This window comes from Leucopleurus acutus (assembly GCF_964270905.1).
Source record: "Leucopleurus acutus genome assembly, chromosome: 11".
NCBI classification, from domain to species: domain Eukaryota; kingdom Metazoa; phylum Chordata; class Mammalia; order Artiodactyla; family Delphinidae; genus Leucopleurus; species Leucopleurus acutus.
In genome coordinates this window covers 67,507,411-67,528,749 of record NC_139152.1, presented here as the reverse complement: position 1 = coordinate 67,528,749, position 21,339 = coordinate 67,507,411, and the positions used below count along the sequence as shown (strand labels likewise).

The 21,339-nt window shown below is 37.1% G+C and overlaps 1 protein-coding gene across 7 annotated transcripts in view; it reads right to left on the bottom strand.

Moving 5' to 3' along the window:
• Positions 1 to 1,752: 1,752 nt before the first annotated feature.
• METTL25 (methyltransferase like 25) overlaps positions 1,753 to 21,339 on the bottom strand; it is a 118,338-nt gene continuing 98,751 nt past the window's right edge. For 6 of the 7 annotated variants that reach the window (XM_082850904.1, XM_082850908.1, XM_082850906.1 and 3 more), the window contains one exon: positions 19,765 to 20,745. In XM_082850904.1, the coding sequence (XP_082707030.1) occupies positions 20,653 to 20,745 (93 nt within the window). In that variant the 3' untranslated portion in view covers positions 19,765 to 20,652. Of the gene's footprint in view, positions 1,779 to 19,764; positions 20,746 to 21,339 lie in introns of those variants that run through there. The other variant, XM_082850905.1, reaches the window with a different exon arrangement.

Sequence of the window (21,339 nt, the reverse complement as noted above, 5' to 3'; positions counted from 1 at the left end):
AGTGATATTATACTTTCTGAGGAAGAGGAAGGTGCTCTTTCTTGCTCTCTGTAGGAGAGGGTTTTTTTTGTTGTTTCTTTTCTTTTTGAAGGACATTTTAAATTATGACCATAAAATTTCATGGCTTCACTTACTGGGCATTATTCGATTCTCTCAGAGGATAGGCTAGTTTCCTTCCCCCTGGAGGATCAGTGTATTCATTTCCTTCCTTTCCTCGCCAGCATGCTCTGAACGCTTTCACTGCTAGGCACAGGGCAAACAGTAAAAATGATAGATTTCCTGCCCTTCTAGGTCAAAGAGAGGAATACAAACATTTTAAAATTAAGCGCGATAAATGTCACAGTCATCTGTGCGGAGTACCACTGGGGCATAATAAAAGAAGAGTATTTAAATGTGGGGGCAGGCTCATAAATACTGAAGGAGAACACAGGAAAGTGTTGGCAGGAAGAGAAAGGGATGCTAGCCTTCCTGGAAGAAGGATCGGTGAGAGCAAAGTCCAGATGGAGGCAACACTTGAGATGCCGTGGGAGTTGCAGCAAGTCTGGATCATTTGAAACTGGGGTTAGATGGAGTGCAGAGAAAGACTATACGAATGAACTAGGCAAGGGAAGCATCATGGAAGATTTGGACGCCCTGTTTAAGAGTTTGGATTTTCCTGTCAGAAAACTGGAAAGCCATAGAAGAGTTATAAGCAGGGGTAGGAGACTCATGCCAAGGAAACCAAAGGGCAGTTATGAGGCTCTGAACTTAGTAGCAGTGGGACTGGAGAGGAGAGGCAGTGAGGAGAAAAGGTAGGAGGTTGAATGAACATGACTTAATGTTCCAATGGATTGGAAGGAGGTTATAGTGGTTATAACCTATGAACTATATATATATATATATATATATATACACACACACTATAACCATGGTTTATATATACTATATATATATATAGTTTATAACCTATGAACTATATATATATATATATATAAACTATAACCACTAGGGTGGTTATAGTTTTCAGCTGAAAGTTTACTTCACTGAAAAGGAGTATTAGAGGAAGAGTAGGTTTGACCGGAAGTTTAATTTTAGACATGTTGATTTTGAAGTGCTGGTGGAATGCCCATGGGAGTGGCAGTGTCCATCAGGCAGATGAATAAACAGGTCTAGAGCTCAGGAGAGAGAGGTAGCCTAGAGAGGTAGCCTAGAAATTCAGATCTGAGCATCATCAGATACAGGTCCTTTTGGAAGCCAGGACCATGTCCCACGGAAAGTGTGTAGAATGAAAAAGGCCCAAGGACAGAGCCTTCAATGGAAAAGACTAATAGTTAAAGCACAAATAGAGAAGAGGCTTCAAAGAAGGCAGAGAGAGAACAGATAGTGGAAGGAGAACAGTCTAGGAGCAGTGGCTCTTTTGGCTTCTGGGAAGCAACTCTTGGGGGTCAGATGTTCTCTCCATCTCCCTGAATCTTATGGCCTTCCTGTTTCTGTGTATCGGCTTTATCTCTTCTCTCTAATGACCTCTTTCTCTGCTCATTCAGTTTCTGACCCTCATAACTTTGGCTTCACATGGTCAAACACTGCCCCTAGAATCTCTTTATATACCATGACTTTTCAACTTCCACCCCATACTTTTGTCTATTTCAAACTCCTGAGAAAGGGAGGATCTGATAGGTCTAACCTTTCTTCAGGTCACATCAAGGATCTAGGTTGCCTTGACCAGGTGTGTACTCATGCTCCCATCACCTGCGGTCCTGAGAGTCTTGGGTATAAAACATGGCTGTCTGTGTTCACCCCTTTGACAGGAGATATGGGCAAAGAGAAAAAAAATGTGGTTACTTAGGCTGAATGATATCTGTAGTTTTAGAAAGTTTACGGAAGGGGTTCCCTAACAATGGCAGACAAGGTAGTATAGTCAAGAAAGTATCCTGTGCATCTGGTGATGTGGTTGCCAGTTGCTGGGATTGGGGGAGGGATCTGGTTGCTGTGAGTTGGCAGTGAATGAGGGAAGGAACTGGAGACATAGAGCTGTGGCTTCCCCTTAATCAGGATCTTTACCTCAAACTTTATAATATAAAGGAAGGGCGGTGATGTTGATACAGGACAGAGTCTAGTGGTGGTTGTCCTTTCTTTTCCTTCTCAAACATATGATTATTATTTAGTTATTTGCCCTTGTTCTGTACTAGAGCAGTAGGTTTGGACCTATGAACACAGATAACAGAACTAGCCTTAGAAAAAGGAGAAGGGATCCCTTTGAATAAGACCGTGGGAGGGAGGGAGGGAAGGAGAAGTGATGTGGGTAAATTGTAGGAAAGGTAAGAGGTTGGCAAAGGGCACTGAAGTCCACTCCGCAAAGTCTTTCCCCCTTCACTCCCTTCACTCCTTCACTTCTCTCCTCCCTAAGAGTTAACTGATAATTGAATGATCCTGCAGATTCTGAGATAACCTAAACAGATCCCATAGAGAATCCAAAGTAGGGTAACTGTCCTGGTCCTTTAAGACTGAGCAGGCTCTGCTGTTGAGGGCAGCACACCAAGGAAAGCCAGGCTGCTAGTAGGCTTGCTTTATGGTATAGCTTTCTTTGGAATGATCTGTAATGCTGATCTATTAGCAGGGGTTTCTGTCAGCCCTACCAGCATTCTGGGGCAGCCCACTCAGTCTGCATTCTGCCCCTCAACCTAGCGATGGCCATGGTGTCATGAGCTACTTATAAAATATCATAGAACTCATTGACTCTCATTATGTAAATTCTCTCATTGACTCTCATTATATAAACTCTCTCATTATGTAAATAAAGGAACTGAGACCCGAAGAGGTGAAGTGACTTGCCCAGGGTCACATACTTGGTGGCAAAACCAGGAAGAGAACATAGGCTTCCCAACTCAAGGCTCAATGTTATTATTATTATTGTTTCAGTGTGATCATTTTCCCACTAACTGCTTAATATCCTGCCAATATCCATTATGTGCTCAATGAGAGTCCTGGTTTTTCCCGAGAAGGTGATATTTCAGATGGGTTGTGAAACGTGAGCAGAGCTCACCAGGCAAAAAGTTAAGGCAAAGGGTTTGACTTGGGCTGGTGTGCAACATCTACTGCCTGGGATGAGGTAATTACCATGCGCAGAGACAGAAAGTGACCATCGGAAGCCTCTCATGGCCTCTGTTTGAAATACCACAAGCTTGGACTACATGCCTTCACCTGGCCATCCTTCCTGAGTGGACAAAACACATGCACCACCCATCATCTTGTCCGCTCATGCTCTTACATGTAACCTACTGTGTTCTTCCCCCTTCTCACTCATTCTCCCATTGTTGTGGTCCTTTCCACCGAGGGCTTCTGGAAATCCTTATTTAGAGAAAACCAACAACCCTATACTATCACCTTATTCACCAAACACCTACCACCCTGAAGCTTGGTTAACTCTCAAGGAACCACTTGCCAATCTCTCCAGTGCCGGATGCTTATTTTCTCACATCACATGGACCGTGAGGAGAGGCTGGGAGGCTGAGTGGAGGAGAGAGGGGTTAGCCTTCCCCCTGGTCCCCACTCCCCGTCTCATCGTAAATTCTCCACTGTTGAATAAAAGCTGGATGTTAGCTGGCTATAGCAGTTGCCATCATTTGTCTTCTAAGAAATTCCCAAGAAGATTTAGCATTTGTCTGTTGTCAACTAATGTTATTTTCCTAGATAATCTCTCTGAATGACATTTTTTTCAATACTCTTCTCTTTCTAGATATTCTTCCTCAGTAACCCCTTGAACGGTCATGATTTAAACAACCATTAATAGATCTTCAGCTCAAAGTTTCCTATGGGTTCCAGGTTGCATATTGGATATCTTCAACATGTGGGTATTATCAGACACAGCATATCCAAAATTGAACAATAAGCAACCCCTTAGACCTTTGTTCCTTCTTAGACTTTCTTCCTCAGTAAATGGCTGTGCTACTTAGCTAGTCACCCAGGCTAGAAACTTGAGGGGAGGTGAAGAGTGAGCATCCTAGACTTCATTCTGTCTCACCTACAATATAGGATCAGTAACCAAGTCATGATAATTTTACCTCCTTGATTTAACTTTTTTCTTTTCCATTTCTACTTCCGCTGCCCTAATCAAGGCATTATCTCTTTTCATTTAGGTTTTTGAAATGGGGTCCTAACTGCTGCCCTAGCCTTCAGCTTGATTCTACTCCAATCCATCCTGTAGGTATATAGCAGAGCGATTTTTCTAAACTAGAACTATAATCACATCACTCTCTTCCTAAACTCCCTCAATGAACCCTTTATGCCTTGAGAGGAAATGTATCTCTTTGGCATGTCATTCACGGCTTCCAGGCCTAGGACCCTGTCAACCTGTCTGGTCTTATCTCCATACTCACCATTCACATTAAACAACTTTCAAGCCTCTAATGGAGTCACGCTCTCTCATGTTTTTGCAATAATTGTTGCTTGTCCTTATTGAGACGTTACTATATACAAGGATCTCTATTACTTGATCTCTTTCTGCTCATAACTGCACGTGGTTACTGTTTTTCCCCCAGTTGACAGATGGAAAAACTGAAGCACAAATAAGTTAACTAACCTAACTAAGGTCACACAGCTAGCGAGGGACACAACTGGGATTTGAACTCTGATCAGTCTCTCTCTAGAACCCATTCTTTTAACCACTATTTACAGCACTATCACTCTGTCCCTCCTCCTGGAAGACCCTTCTTTCTTCCTTCACTTAGCTTACCTCATACTTATCCCACGGCCATTTATTCTGGCTTCTGCTTCCATCAAAATTCTGAAAAATCTTTCACAAAAAATGTCAATGACGGACTTCAGTGGGAATTTCCCCGTTCTCTTCTTACTGGATCTTTCAAATGCTTCCAACCATTGGTTACTCCATAGGCCTTGAGATATCCTCTTCCTTGATTCACATGATGATCTGCTCCTGGTCCTTCTGCTTTATCTCTGGATGTGCTTTCGCAGCCGCGTTTGTTGTTCACACTTCTCTACAGAAACTTCATATTGGAGTTTTAGTTTCTCCATTCTTTTCTCCTTAGGCTTTTTGCACTGAGTGATCTCATCCATGTTCTAGCTTCAATTTCCATCTATACGTTGATAACTTCTACATTTGTATCCATGCTTTCCCTTTGTTCTACAGACCCTTTTAGACCCGTGTTTCTTTAATATTCCTTGAATTTCTCAAAAGTATCCTGCACTCAACATATCTGAAATGGAATTTTTAGTTTTCTCCCCAATATTGCTCTTCAGTGTGCTTTAGCACCACCTTCCACCTAGAGAAACAATCTAGAAACTTTTATAGCCCATCAACCAAAGGGCACTAAGAACAAAACTGTAGTCCGAACTAGATTTATTTCGCTGACCGCAGCCGGGGGGCATGCACTCCAGGAGAATGGGGGGTTGTCTCAGTAAGAGAGAGTTTTTAGGAACTTCTTATAGGATTTGGGCTTGTAATGCATGGTTGTAGGAAGGATTTAAAAACATGAGGTCCAGTTTTGAATTGGAGGTTGTCAAAAAGCTAGGGAAATTCAATAACTGGTCTTACTTATTCTTTTTTTAACATAGAAGGCAGGAGGATTAAAGTGGGTTGAGAGTAGTCACTGCTATGAAGTTGGAATTACATGTTAGCCAGAAGAGAGATGTTGAGAATGGGCTTGTCTGTCTTGTTCCAGACATGTCACTGAGTGGCCTTCCTGAATATTGTCTATAATTGTCATTTATTTTGAGTTTTAGTACCTCGCAGTTTTAGTTAGATGATTTTGGAAAAAGTGATTTTAACTCTCAGCTTTAATTTTCCAATATAAAAAAATAAAGCAAATATCTATTACTATTTGGAGCAGAAAATTCAAGAACACTTTACCTATGATTTTAGTTGTACACATATTTCCCTTCATCTTAATAATGAAACTCTTTTTAGGTGTCTCAGAAAAAAACAAATATTTTTCCTGCCATTTGCAAAAACAGTTCCATCTGACTGGTAGATTATGAGACCTGTCCTTTAGGGGCAGGACAACCAAGAAATCATCAATTACTTGAAGTTTATAGGATTATGCATCCACCAATATCTTGACTGTCTCAAGAGGAAACCAAATCATTAAGACCAACACAGAAGACCCTCAAATAATCAAGAAGTAAGACAGCATCTGTAGTGGCTAAGCAGTTAGACTCTGAAGCCAGATGCCTGAATGTGAATCTTGACTTTACCATTCCCATGCCTCCTCCAACTCGGAGCAAGTTGCTGGACCTTTCTGTATTTCAATTTTCCCTTCAGTAAAGCAGCAGAAATAATACACTCCCTTCCTCTTAGGATTGCTATAAAGATTATAAAGTAAGTTAATAAATACAAAGTGCTTAGAACAGCACCTAGCATAGAGTAGGCACTCAATAAATATTTAGTTGGCATTATTATTATAATCCATCATGTCATTTGGAGTTTAAAAAACCTTTTAAAATTTGAGTAGTTGCCAAGGACACTCTGTATAATGGTACTTAGGTATATAAGAGAAATATAAAGTTGGAGTAACCTCTAAAATTTTAAAAGCAGATCTGGCTACTCAAGGAGACTCCTTCAGAGAGCTCTCAGATGCCAACACACTTGAGAATAGTGAATCTGGAATTATGTTAACATATTGGAAGCTTCCATGGAGGCTGCAATGGTGAAAGAGCAATTTGAATAGTAGACTTCCAAAACTGTCAAAGAAATTGATGATGTATCCCTACTTGCCAGAAAGGGGCTTATGCAACACCTTTGGACTGCATATAACAGGAACTACTTGGGGGGTTTCATGAAATCTGTAACTGAAGTGGCTCCTTCTTCTCTTCCTGTCAAGCTGGCCATTTTGACATCTATTAACTAATACATGTAAGTGGGGTAAAATTTGTTTTTATTATGACATCTGTTTAAATTGGCCTTCTGTGGCTGCTCATAATTTCAGTTAAACTATGTGCTTTTAGCATTTACTAGACTGGAGGTGGATTCTTTGGGGAAGACAAAAACAGAGGTTACAAGAAAGATTAAATTGTAGGTTATTATTATTTTTTAAAAAATCAAATGGGGCACATAGAAAAGTTCTTTGTATTTATTCTTTTCTTTTCTTTTCTTTTTTTTTTTGTGGTACACGGGCCTCTCACTGTTGTGGCTTCTCCCATTGTGGAGCACAGGCTCCGGACGCACAGGCTCAGCGACCATGGCTCACGGGCCCAGGCGCTCTGCGGCATGTGGGATCTTCCCGGACTGGGGCACGAACCTGTGTCCCCTGCATCAGCAGGCGGACTCTCAACCACTGCGCCACCAGGGAAGCCCGGTGTTTATTCTTATATTTGGTGAATGGTCATTTGTGCAGTTTTGGAGGGTATCTTTGAATTTAATTTATTGGCACACTTATGTAGACCTCAGTTATCTGAACTGATTTCTGTCTAGTCATTAGTAGATTGCTTGCCTATGTTTCCTTATATTTTATGTACAAATATCTAGGCAGGAGCCTATTCAGGGTTTGCAGTTCATTGTTATTGAAGCTGTCTGTGGATTCTGTGTTTAACCATCAATGATTTCCCAAGCTGGAAGCTTTTATGAAAAGAACTAAATCCAAATTTGGCCCTGGATTGAAAAAAGCAGAGTTCCTAAATAGTTAATGTGTATGATACACTTAATAGTATTATCAACCTTTAACTAGCAATTATCCTTCTGGGAATGTAGTCATACAGTGTAAATGACTGAAGAAGAGAATGTCATATGCTCAAATGTATTCACAACAGTCTTAGGCACAATAGCAAGAGGTTGGAAGGTCCAACAATAAAATAATGGGTAAATAGAGTATATGTCATTAGGATGGACTCTTAAGTCATTAAAAATGATCACGATGAAGGCAGTATAGAATTATGGGGAAATGTTTCTTACATAATATTAAGTAAAAGAGGCAGAATATAAATGGTATGTTGATTGTTAAGGCAGATATAAACAATAAATGCATTTGGACCGACTGAAAATAACTACTTGGTGGTGGGAATGTGAGTAATTTAACTATACTTTCTTCATTTTTTTTTTAAACCAAAAGAGAAAGTAAAGAGTTTTAAATAGCATGATCATATTATTCGAGAGCCAAATTCCTCATTTATTTTTCATGGATTTGTAAAAATGACAGCTTGTATGTTAACTCAATTTGAGGTTTAGCCCAGGAACCTGATTTGTTTGCCTCAATAGATTCACTGTATCTTGATTTTTAAAATAAATTCTATGAAAATTCCAATGCCAACTGGTCTGCTATCTTTATTAATATGAAAAGATCGCATGGGTGAAAGATACCATAATCAGAGATAAACAGAAAAAGATAAACAGAAAAAAAAAGATAAACGGAATAAAATGTGGAGCATCTACCAAAAGATATGAAGGCCTTTTGAAGAGTTGTTCCTAATTCATATATATGTTAGAGTTTTATGGTAAATATACAGATAATACAGAACATTTTCACATTCTTAAATTTTACTTACAAACTAAATCTTTTACATTATATTGAAAAGACATAGCCTTAGTCAGTTGTGAGAAATGGCTGCAAAAAACCCCACAATTCAATCCCCAAATTTATTAACAAGTCCTGTTGCAGTAATGCCTGTTAAAAAATGTCAGCTGAAGGCAGAAGGAATTTGTGAAATTCTGGTCTCCTTTGTATTTATTCTTCGGCAGTGACTGAAGAGAGGGAGGTCTAATATTCTTAGGTACAGACCTCTCGAGCATGAGGCAAGATGTGGTCCATTTAGGGCAGGGCTGTGAGTGAGCACCCTCGGGATTTGCATGCTCCCTAACCTGGGAATGCAGCAGATACTAAGGGGCCTGGCAGGGTCTTCTGTGTTCTTGGGCACAAAACTCTCTCAGAGGAGCCTTAAAGAGGCTGTCTTCTCAAATGTTAAGCACTTGGGGGTCTCTTAAAATACCTATTCTGACTGAGTAGGTTTGGGGTAGGGACTGAGATTCTGCATTTTTAACAAGTTCTCAGGTGATGCTGATGCTGTTGGTCTGCAGAGTGCAATTTTGCGTAATACAACTCTAAGCTCAGCTTACTTGAGGAAAAAAAGGTGATGCAGGGAATCTCCTGCTTAATCTTTGCTTCCCATATTATTTCTACGACTGGAAGCTAATCTTTGGACAAGGAAGCATGCCACTGGCGTGGACTTCAATGTAAAAAGAAGTGTTATTACATACTGGAATAATTTCTTACAATTTGAGCTTATCACTCTGGTGTCCAGAAAGATCAGTACTGGTAACTAGGAAATATACTCTGTAACTCATATGTTGAAGTTTTAAGCATTGCTATATGCCCACCAGCTTTCTGGAATGTCATTGTCCTAACATTATGATGTGTGGTCATCTATTTAGTTCGCTGTTTTGAAAATTTCCTTTGGAATTTTCAAATTTCATTTACAGGCCTCTTTATAAAACCCCCTCTCTGATTCTTCTGGGGTGGCCCTTGTATATATGATATATAAAATGTCAAAGTAGTTGGTATTTAATAATTGGCAATTATCTTTAGGTTTATTTTTAGTAATTATCTTAAGATTTATTTAAAATTTTTTTTTATTTTTTATTTTATTTATTTATTTATTTTGGCTGTGTTGGGTCTTCATTGCTGTGCGTGGGCTTTGTCTAATTGCAGCGAGCGGGGGCTACTCTTTGTTGCAGTGTGCGGGCTTCTCATTGCGGTGGCTTCTCTTTGTTGCAGAGCACGGGCTCTAGGCACATGGGCTTCAGTAGTTGTGGCTCGCGGGCTCTAGAGCGCAGGCTCAGTAGTTGTGGCGCATGGGCTTAGTTGCTCCACGGCATGTGGGATCTTCCCGGACCAGGGCTCGAACCTGAGTCCCCTGCATTGGCAGGTGGATTCTTAACCACTGCGCCACCAGGGAAGTCCCAAGATTTATTTTAAAATTAAAATTAATATCATGGGCAGGAAGCTTCTTGGTTTTCACTGATCTTCCCAAGTAAGTTAAAACTAAGCACTATCTGGCATATATATATACAATGGCATATATATACAATGGAATATTACTCAGCCATAAAAAGGAACGAAATTGAGTTATTTGTAATGAGGCAGATGGACCTAGAGTCTGTCATACAGAGTAAAGTAAATCAGAAAGAGAAAAACAAATACCAGATGCTAACACACATATATGGAATCTAAAAAAATGGTACTGATGAACCTAGTGTCAGGGCAGGAATACATACACAGGCATAGAGAATGGACTTGAGGACACGGGGTGGGGAAGGGGAAGCTGGGACGAAGTGAGAGAGTAGCATTGACATGTATACACTACCAAATGTAAAATGGATGGCTAGTGGGAAGCTGCTGCATAGCACAGGGAGATCAGCTCCGTGCTTTGTGACCACCTAGAGGGGTGGGATAGGGAGGGTGGGAGGGAGACGCAAGAGGGAGGGGATATGGGGATATATGTATACATATAGCTGATTCACTTTGTTGTACAGCAGAAACTAACACAACATTGTAAAGCAATTATACTCCAATAAAGATATAAAAACAAAACAAAACAAACTAACCACTATCATTGGTGTTCAATTCTTTCAAAAGTGGCCTCGGGCTGCCACTTTTAACTTTAAATTGCAAAGTTCTGATTTTAACTTAGCATATACTTACAAGACAATAAAAGCCAAGTATGAATCTATTATCCAAAGTAGTAAAAACAAAATACATTATTTGGAATGTCAATGGGATTCTTATCATTGAATCTTTTTTTCTTAAGTCTATGACAGTGAGCTGAAAGATCTCTTAAATGTGTTTCCTGTAACACATTTTTATAGAAAATACATTTACATGGTTATTTGTTTAGTTTTGAATATAGTACTATACACCTTAATTCTTTGGCCACCAAAGTCTGGAGATCACAGGGTTAGACAAAAGGAAAGAACAAAAAGGAAGTCTGTAAGCAGACACTGGGCACTGAAATCATTATGCTTTCAAGATAATAATTAAACCCTAGAGTGAATGAAAAATGGGTGAACTGTTCTCAAGTATTACTGCTTGCTCCTTGGGTGTATATTACTGTTTTGATACTAACATCTATATCCCTAATACACGCTATTGAATTAATTTGTTGTTCTGAGAATTGAGGTTAAGTGTGAAAACACCAGTTTATAGATGTTCAATAAAGTTTTGTTAGACTTTATATGTCTTACTTGATCAGAAACACATATACTCTGTTTTTGGAAAAGTCAGAGAGATTTCGTCTTCTGTTTCCTAGATGGCATTTCTATTTTGGCCCTGACAAACAGCTATCCTACCCTTCTTATGCATTTGCATCTTGTAGACAGTTTAGAATCTAAAAATCAAGACATAAATTAAATGTGTATTTGATGTAACTCCACCAGGCTACTATGACCTTCAGAAGCTCTGTAACACTGCTTTATTTATTAACTAAAAAAAGCTCCAAGAGATATAAAGTTTTAATTTTCATAATAATAGAACAGTAAGGAGATATTGGTTGAATTTACTATTGTTTCATTAATCTTAAAGGTAGCAGGTATGCTATTAACAGCAGCAATTTTAATGAAATCCTTTCTTCTCTAAGCATCTGCAACCAATTTATTAGAATGAAAACACATTACCAAGAATCTCATTAACAAAAGCGTATATTAAAACTGCGCTAGAGGGCTTCCCTGGTGGCGCAGTGGTTGAGAGTCCACCTGCCGATGCAGGGGTCACGGGTTCGTACCACAGTCCAGGAAGATCCCACATGCCGCAGAGCGGCTAGGCCCGTGAGCCATGGCTGCTGAGCCTGCGCGTCCAGAGCCTGTGCTCCACAACGGGAGAGACCACAACAGTGAGAGCCCTGCGTACCGCAAAAAAAACAAAAAAAACCACAAAAAAAACTGCGCTAGAGATCTAAAATATGAAGCATACTTTTAAAAATTCAGATGTTTATTTTCAAGAGAAACGGACAGTATTTGCTATTAATTAGAGAAAAGTTATCCAAGAAAATCATTTACCTTGCAAAAGCTTTCAGTTCTTACACTGTAAATGCCGATCCTCAAAACTACTAAATATCACTCTTCAGTACAGTAAAGCCTGCTGTGAAGGGATGACTTCCCAAACATAGTACAAGCTGGTAACATGAATGTAAATGTGGAGCCTTTAAAGGCATTGTTTACATACATAAAAAACTGGTCAACATCCTATACATTAAAAGTGAACCCTCTCCTTTGCCTTCAATTTTATTTTTAGTTCCTTTCCTTTTGGATTAAAGTGGAAATAGAGCACTAACATTTTTTCTTTATGATTAAAAAATCTGTCCCTTATGCCTTTATTCACAGAGGTTTACCTGCACAGTTATATTGTCTACTAAAATTGGAAATAGTCTGAAGTCACCAGAGCACCAGAGATGTCTGTTGTCATAGTCAAATGGATCTGGAATTGTTTTATCTTTCCTTGAAACACATTATTTGAGTATAGTTTACTCGATGGAAAACTACCATCACTAATTTTCTTAAAAGAGTTGTGGCAGTATTAGAAGAGTGGATTCTTTCCTGAGAGGGCAGCTAACTCTGAATACATGTGCATTTAGTTCAACATGATTAACTGATGCACACCAAACTCCATGTTGACTAAATGGAAAGCAATGTGTTGAATTTCAGGTTGGAATTTCCATACTGCCTCTATTTTTCTAAAATCCAACATGTTCAATCATAACTGTCTGAGTACAAATTAAAGGCTTTTCCTCCCATGAATTTTAAATACACGCTACTCTGTTCTGTGCTGAAATGTGTTAACTTTCTTATTCTGGATTGTTCATTGGAAAATTCTGATAAAAACAGTACAATTAAAAAAAAAAAGGTCTTTCATTGAAAAAACATCTGCAAACTTAATGAGGAAATCCACTGAGATAAATACATCAACTAATAAATTCCCATACATGTAGCCAGTAGTATCACTGGCCAAGTACAAATCATCTGGGAAGGTTTGGAGACTTTCAGTTCCTTTGGTCACACGTTAACCAGAGCACATAACAGATTATTTCTTAAACAGTCCTCTCCTCCACGAAAATAAGCCATTCTACTGACCACATTTAGAAACAACCCAAAGGAAACTATAATTAAGGGGAAGAATGGGACAGAAGTCAACAATCTAGGACATAGTTCATGGTAAAGCATTGTGTGTTTATGTAGACACTTTCTTCTTCTCCTCCCAAATGTCATTATCTAACTCTTAACTCTTCCATATGCCTCTCATATGTGTTTCAATGACTAGATTATGAACTCCTGAAGATTAGGAACTATCAACAGCTTTTAAATCTTTCTCCCCAACCTTAAGTGTTATAGTCGCATAGTTGCGAACTAACAAGATAGTAGGTAACTGAATTACATTTAACATCCACAAAGTACTTTTATTGAGATGTAGGAAATTAATAGAGGATTAATTACAGATTCAATATAACAGTTATATGATTATTTATGTTTTATTTTTCTTCTTTTGGCAATTTTAGCATATTGCATTTCTTTGAGAAAAATTTCCTTTTTACACAAATGTTCAAATTTATCAGTATAAAGCTGTTCATAATATTCTTATTACCATTCTAATTTTTGTAGGATCTATAGTGATGTTCCCTTTTATATTCCTTAGTTATTTAACTGTTTTATTTTTTTTAAATGATTACTCTTTCAGAGCTGTGTCAATTTCATTAGTTATCTAAGAACCAACTTTTAGAGGTGTTAATTATCTCTCTGTGTGTTTTCCTTCCACTAACTACTAATCTTTTGATTTTTGGTCTTTTTCTTTGCTATTATATGTTCACAGCTAATATTTCCTTATATCATGGTTTAGCTCATCTTACAAGTTTTGATGTCTAATTTGTAATGAAAATTACAATGATCTGTAATGAAAAATTATAATTTAATTCAATTATTTTCATTATTATTCAAAATGTTTTCTGATTTCCACTTTCTTCTTTGACTCGAAAGGTATTTAGATGTATAATTCTTAAATTTAAAGCATATGGGACCTTATCAAAATACCAATGGCATTTTTCACAGAACTTGGACAAATAATTCTAAAATTTGTATGAAAACACAAAAGCCCCTGAAAAGCCAAAACAGTCTTGAGAAAGAACAACAAAGCTGGGGGTATCATGCTCCCTGATTCCAAATACTACAAAGCTACAGTAATCAAAACAGTATGGTGCTGGCACAAAAACAGACACACAGATCAGTGGAACAGAATAGACAGTCCAGAAATGAACCCACACTTTTATGGGTAATTAATCTCCAACAAAGGAGGCAAGAATATACAATGAGGAAAAGGCAGTCTCTTCAACAAACAGTGTTGGGAAAACTGGACAGTTATACGCAAAAGAATCAAAAGGGACTACTCTCTCAAACCATGCACAAAAATAAATTCAAAATGGATTAAAGACTTAAATGTAAAACCTGAAACCATAACACTTCTAGAAGAAAACATAGGAAGTAAGCTCTTTGACACTGATCTTAGTAATATTTCATGGATATGTCTCCTCGGGCAAAGCAAACAAAAAAAAGCAAAAATAGACAAATGGGACTACATCAAATGGAAAGGCTTTTGCACAGCAAAGGAAACTAACAACAAAATGAAAAGGTTACCTACTGAAGGGAGAAGATATATGCAAATGATACATCTAATAAGGGGTTAATATCCAAAATATACAAAGAACTCATACAACTCAACATCAAAAAACCCCCCAACAACCCAATCAAAAACGGGCAGAGGATCTGAATAGACATTTTTCCAAAGAAGGCATACAGATGGTCAAAAGGCACATGAAAAGATGCTCAACATCACCAATGAGCAAGGAAATGCAAATCAAAACCATAATGAGATATCACCTCACACCTGTCAGAAATGGCTATCAACAAAAAGAACACAACAAATGCTGGAGAGGGTGTGGAGGAATGGGAACCCTCGTGCACTGTTGGTGGGGATGTAAATTGGCACAGCCACTATGGAGAACAGATGGACATTCCTTAAAAAACTAAAAATAGAACTTCATATGATACAGCAATTCTACTCTTGGGTATTTATCTGAAGAAAACAAAAACACTAATTTGAAAAGATAAATGCACCCCTGTGTTCACTGCAGCATTATTTACAATAGCCAAGATATGCAAGATATGGAAGCAACCTAAGTGCTCCTCAGTAGATGAATGAGATGAATGGAAAGATGTGACACACACACACAATGGAATATTACTCAGCCATAAAAAAAGAACACAATTTTCCCATTTGCAACAACATGGATAGACTTGGCGGATATTATGTTAAGTGAAGTAAGTCAGACAGAGAAATACAAATACTGAATGATTTCACTTATATGTGGAATCTAAAAAGCAAAACAAATGAATAAGCATAACTAGACAGAAACAGACTCATAGATACAGACAACAAACAGGTGGTTGCCAGAGGGGAGTGGGTGAGGGACAGGGAGGGAGAGAAATAGGTGAGGGAGATTAAGAGGTACAAAATTCCAGCTGCAAAACAAATGAGTCATGGGTATTAAATGTACAGTGTGGTTGGCAAGGGTGGGGGGGTGGGGAAGGGATGAACTGGGAGTTTGGGGTTAGCAGATGCAAACTATTATATATAGAATGGATAAACAACAAGGTCCTACTGTATAGCACAGGGAACTATATTCAATATCATGTGATAAACCATGATGGAAGAGAATATATTGATAAAAAAAGAAATATATATATATATATGACTGAATCACTTTGCTGTATAGCAGAAATTAACACAACATTGTACATCAACTATACTTCAATTAAAAAAATAACTGTGCATTATCTTTGTATGGTGACAGATAATAACTGGAGCCATCATGGTGATCATCTGGAAATGTACAGAAATATCAAATCACTATGTTGTGTAACAGGAACTAACCTAGTGTTAACTGTAGGTAAATTATACTTTAAAAACAAATAAAAACAAACAAACTCATAGAAAAAGAGATCAGGTTTGTGGTTACAAGAGGAGGGGGATGGGGTGAGGGGGAATTGGATGAAGGCAGTCAAAAGGTACAAACTCCCAGTTATAAGATAAATAAGTAACAGGGAACATAGTGCACAACGTAAATATAATTAACATTGCTATATGTTATATATGAAAGTTTTTGAGAGTAAATCCTGAAAGTTCTTATCACGAGGAAAATGTTTCTTTCTTTCTTTAATTTTGTATCTACGTGAGGTGATGGATGTTCACTAAACTTATTGTGATAAACATTTCATGATCTATGTAAGTCAAATCATTATGCTGTACACCTTAAACTTAAACAGTACTGTATGTCAATTATATCTCAATGAAACTGGAAGGAAAAAAATAGAGCATATGGAAATTTCATATATTTATTTATATATGTACTATTCATATACATATATGTGTATACACACACACATATATGGAATGGAATACTACTCAACTGTCAAAAAGAATGACATTTTGCCATTTGCAACAAAATGGATAGACTTGGTGGGTATTATGCTTAGTGACATAAGTCAGACAGAGAAAGACATATACTATATGTTATCACTTATATGTAGAATCTAAAAAATGAAACAAACTAGTGAATATTTGTTCACTAGTTTATATTTTGTTTAGAATAACAAAAAAGAAACAGACTCACAGATATAGAAAACAAGCTAATGGTTGTGAGTGGGGAGAGGGAAGGAAGAAGGAGCAGGATAGGGGTAGGCGATTAAGAGGTGCAAACTACTATGTATAAAATAGATAAGCTGGGCTTTCCTGGTGGCGCAGTGGTTGAGAGTCCTCCTGCCGATGCAGGGGACACGGGTTTGTGCCCCAGTCCGGGAAGATCCCACATGCCGCGGAGCGGCTGGGCCCGTGAGCCATGGCCGCTGAGCCTGTGCGTCTGGAGCCTGTGCTCCGCAACGGGAGAGGCCACAACAGTGAGAGGCCCGCATACCGCAAAAAAAAAATAGATAAGCTACAAGGATATACAGCACAAGAAATATAGACAATATTTTATAAAAACTATAAATGGAGTATAACCTCTAAAAATTGTGAATCACTATGTTGTACACTTGAAACTTATACAATATGTAAACCAACTATATCTCAATTAAAAAAAACAAACAAACATGTATTAAAAAAACGCAGTCAATTTAGCTCATAGCCATCCAGGAAAAAAAGAAACCTCATGCCTCATGACAAAGACTTTGGAATAACTATGCATGTTAAAGAGGGTAATAATAATAATTATTATTATGCACAGTAGCTAGAAACGCCAATTAAAGAACAATCAACAGATACATGTAGTGTGGGAGGTCTTTTGCATAAGTCTCAGCATTTATACCTATAGATACGGAGCAATCACTGTTAGAAATTAATCTAAAAATGAATATTAATCTTAAAATGACAGATTATGTCAGCAAGCAAAATTGCTGTGAAACATACTACTGAGCATAAAGTAATGTTCTTCATCCAGTAATCAAATCCACTTTTAAATGTGGACAATTCCTCAAATTTTGAATGGGGACACTAAAAATCCATTTGTAAGTTGTCTGATTAGAATCTAGAACACATTTTTTTCCCCTACAAAATCAATGTCATAACTTATAAATAAGTTCCCATTTCTCTCCCTCTAGGACATTTAAAAAACACAACTATTGCTTTTATATTATATATTATGTGACAGGAATTAAGTACTTTACATGGAGAACCGCAACCACCTGCATCAATGTGACAGAGCTATGGGGTCTAAGAACTGAGACCACCTGTTTCAACATGATTTATTTGTTTTTTGGAAGAAAACTTTCCCCAGGAAAGATAAGACTGTAAACCAATAAATAACTTCATTGTTTGTTTCAGGAAATTCCCATATATTAATTTATCTCAGACAAACAATCTGCTTTCCTTGGCAGAGAGTTCACTTATCAAACAACAGTTTACTTATCAACACTTGGTTCAAGACCCTCACCTTGCTATAGATACTAACCATAAAACTTACGTCATGAAATTTCCCCAATCCCAGTCTGTTCTCCACCTTAAAAAAGCTGCCTTAAGCTCCTTGAGCCCAGACTTCCAAATCTTATAAATATCCTTTCCTGACTTCCTCCTTCAGAGACAGTCAAGACTGTCAAGGGGAAGTCCTCTATTGCTGAAGAGAATTCTAATAAATTTAGTTTTGCTTGATTAACAGGGTGGCTGGAGATATTTTGGGGGAGTTGAATAACATAAATTTAGTCCGTTAATCCTCTTAATAACCTTATGAGTAAATTCTATTCTTACATTATTTTTTACAGATAAGAAAACTGAGGCACACCGAATAGTTAAGTGACTTAGGCAAGGACACAAAACAACTTAAGTCACATGAATCTAAACTACGGTACTAATATTACTGAGTCCTTCCTCCCCCTAAGTCTACTGATTTAAAGATACTCTAAAGAATTCTATGCCCTGATCCTCTCAGCCCTGTTCAGTAATTATAGTTCTAATTACTGTAATTAGTAATTTTATTGTCTTCTTCACTGAACTCTGAGGACAGGGACATGTCTTGTTTGCCTCCATACTGCCAGTGCCTACCTAGCATAATCTCTGACACATGGTAGGCATTCAATAAATGTTTATAAAATAAATATTACATAAAACCCTACTTTACAAATGAGGCTCTGAGATATTAAGAGTCTTGCTTTAACTCACCCAGAAGGTAATTGTCAGAACTGGTGCTCCTGCTAATGCACCACTCTTTCATTCAACTTGTAAACGAGTTCTCCAAGAGCGGTTTTTATGAGATGAGTCTACAAACAGTGCAACAGGGATTCACGTGTATAAAGTCCTACCAAAATATTGTATTTCTTTGCTTTCTGCTGAAATGTTATCATCTCAGTGTGACTGTACAGATCATCTCATGTTGATTAGATGCTGGAATCTCACATTTGTCTCTGATTAATAAAAAATGGAAAGCTCTAATTGGTAAATGCAATTTCTGACAATGTTTTGAAACACTAGGAAGTTACTACATACTTTCCTTGGTATTAAAACATTTGTAATTCACTTCTCTTTACCCATATAAGTAGAGCTTTACCTATATAAGGTTTTTTTTTTTCTTTATTATAAGGAGAAATGAATGTTATATAAATATTTGGGCATCAGAAAAAAAGTTTAAAATTTTACATAGAAGTTAAAATTATGAAAGGAAAGAAGGTAGGCTTGGAACGGTTTTCTGCTCCTGAGTTAGATACTCATATAGCAAACAATATAAGTAAATAAAATAGAATAAAATAAGCAACCTAAAGAGACGCATCAACCAAATGCAAATGTGTGAACCCTGTTTTGATTCTGAATTGAACCAACTGATATAAAAGACATTTTGAGCTAATCACGGAAATGTGAATGAGGGTAAGTAATAGATTATTATGGAAAGAAATCCTTAACTTAGAAATATATATTTACGTATTTATGTGAAATAACAAATTGCTTGAGATTTACTTTAAAATTCTCCAGGGAAGGTGAGTATGGGTGGCAAATGTGTGTCTGTGTGCACTTTCATGTGTGTCCTGATGAAATGAGATTGGTAAAATGTTTATAATTACTGGAGTTTGTGATGAGTACATGGGGATTTATTATACTCTACTCTCCACTTCTGGACATGTTTAAAGTTTTCAGCATAAAAAACTTAAAAAATGGCTAATTTTCCCAGTGTTGTACTAGCTATACAAAGCACCTGATCATTCACACATATACTGGCTACAAACTCAGTATCACAACCCAAACCAAAAAATTATTCTCATCTAAAATTTAAGAAAGCAGTTACTTCTTCTTCTGGGAGAATTTTATGCACTCTCTAGCTGAGAATCAAGGAAGCTTTTTCCCAGTTGTCCATCTCTTCTGTGTGTATTAGAAACCTCAAGTTTTCTGCTAATGAAAGGACTCTGTACCATACTGGGCAGAGTGTGGGTCTTCTCTTATTTACTCCTGCTTCTCCTAGATTGGTTTTTTACAGAGTACCAGATGATCATAAAGTGACAACCCATCCTTTATTTTAGTAAGATAAATAGCCCCAAGAATCCTTAAAGTCAATATCCCAATTATAAGACACATGTTCGTTTAAGGACACAGAATATTTCCTTATGTAATTTAGATTAAAACACAGTATAAAATATGCTTTATATTAAGCACTTTTTAGGTCTGGCCTGCTTCCTGGGTATTTATTTAAGCGTGACTTTTTCTCTCCTGATAACATGAAAAATCCTTCCAAAATGTGAAAGAAAATGCTAATGATCTTCAGGACCAGCTAGTTTTACTGTATCTATACCTATACCTTTCATCTGATTTTAAGTTGGTAAAAAGTCAAAATGTGATATGCAGCAAATAGCAAGGGTCTCAAATACTGAACAGGAAACAAGGCTCAGATTACAATGTCCTATGGACGTAATAACTCAGAAATGTAGGTCAAATCCTTTTATAATATTTTCATGAGTTCTTGATTCTTTTTAAATTAATGTATGCTTTGACAATGGAAACTGGATTAAGGCATTCTGTTGTTAGCTATTGTTTTATTGCCTATTTAAAATATATAGCAATTTTTTCAAATCTTTATGTAACATGGCATTAATGTTTAGAAAAGCAAAATTAGCAATTGATTCCACAAACAGACACATCTAATACCTTGCTTCAATTGGAATCACTGCTGCTTCTTCAGTGCAATAATGGCGTAACATCTGGGAGATTTCACAGGATCAAACAACTTCACGAGTGCAGACCACGCAATATCATCCTGCAAATTGGTAAGTGATTTAAATAGGCAACTACTTGTTGAAGATAAAAATGAGAGATGTTAGACTACATACTGGAATATAAAAACTACATGAAAAACAAACTATATAAAAGAAAATTATTCTTTGCTGAATAAAATTAACACTTAGAAATTCACCCTCGGGACTTTATGTTGAGGAAATAAAGATATGCATAGAGAGTGAACCACAAGGCTACTCCTTGCTGCAATTGTGAAAAACTGAAAGTGGCTAGAGACAACTGGGTATTACTTAAATAAATTATATGATGAAACATTATTCAGCTTCTGTAGTACATTTAATGAGATGGAAAAATTCTAAATAAAACAAATGAAAGAAATTAGATGCAAAACTGCATTTACAATTTATTCCAATTCTAAAGTAGAAATAATATGCTCATACATATACATGCAACAAACATATATTAGAAGCTCTAAAAAACATATCAATAATTTAATAGCTAATGCTGAAAGGTGAGATAATCGTTACTTTTAATTTTTTATATATTCTTCATTTTAAATTTTCTAACATAAGTGTGTATTACTTTTATAATAGTAAAATATTATTTAAAATATTAA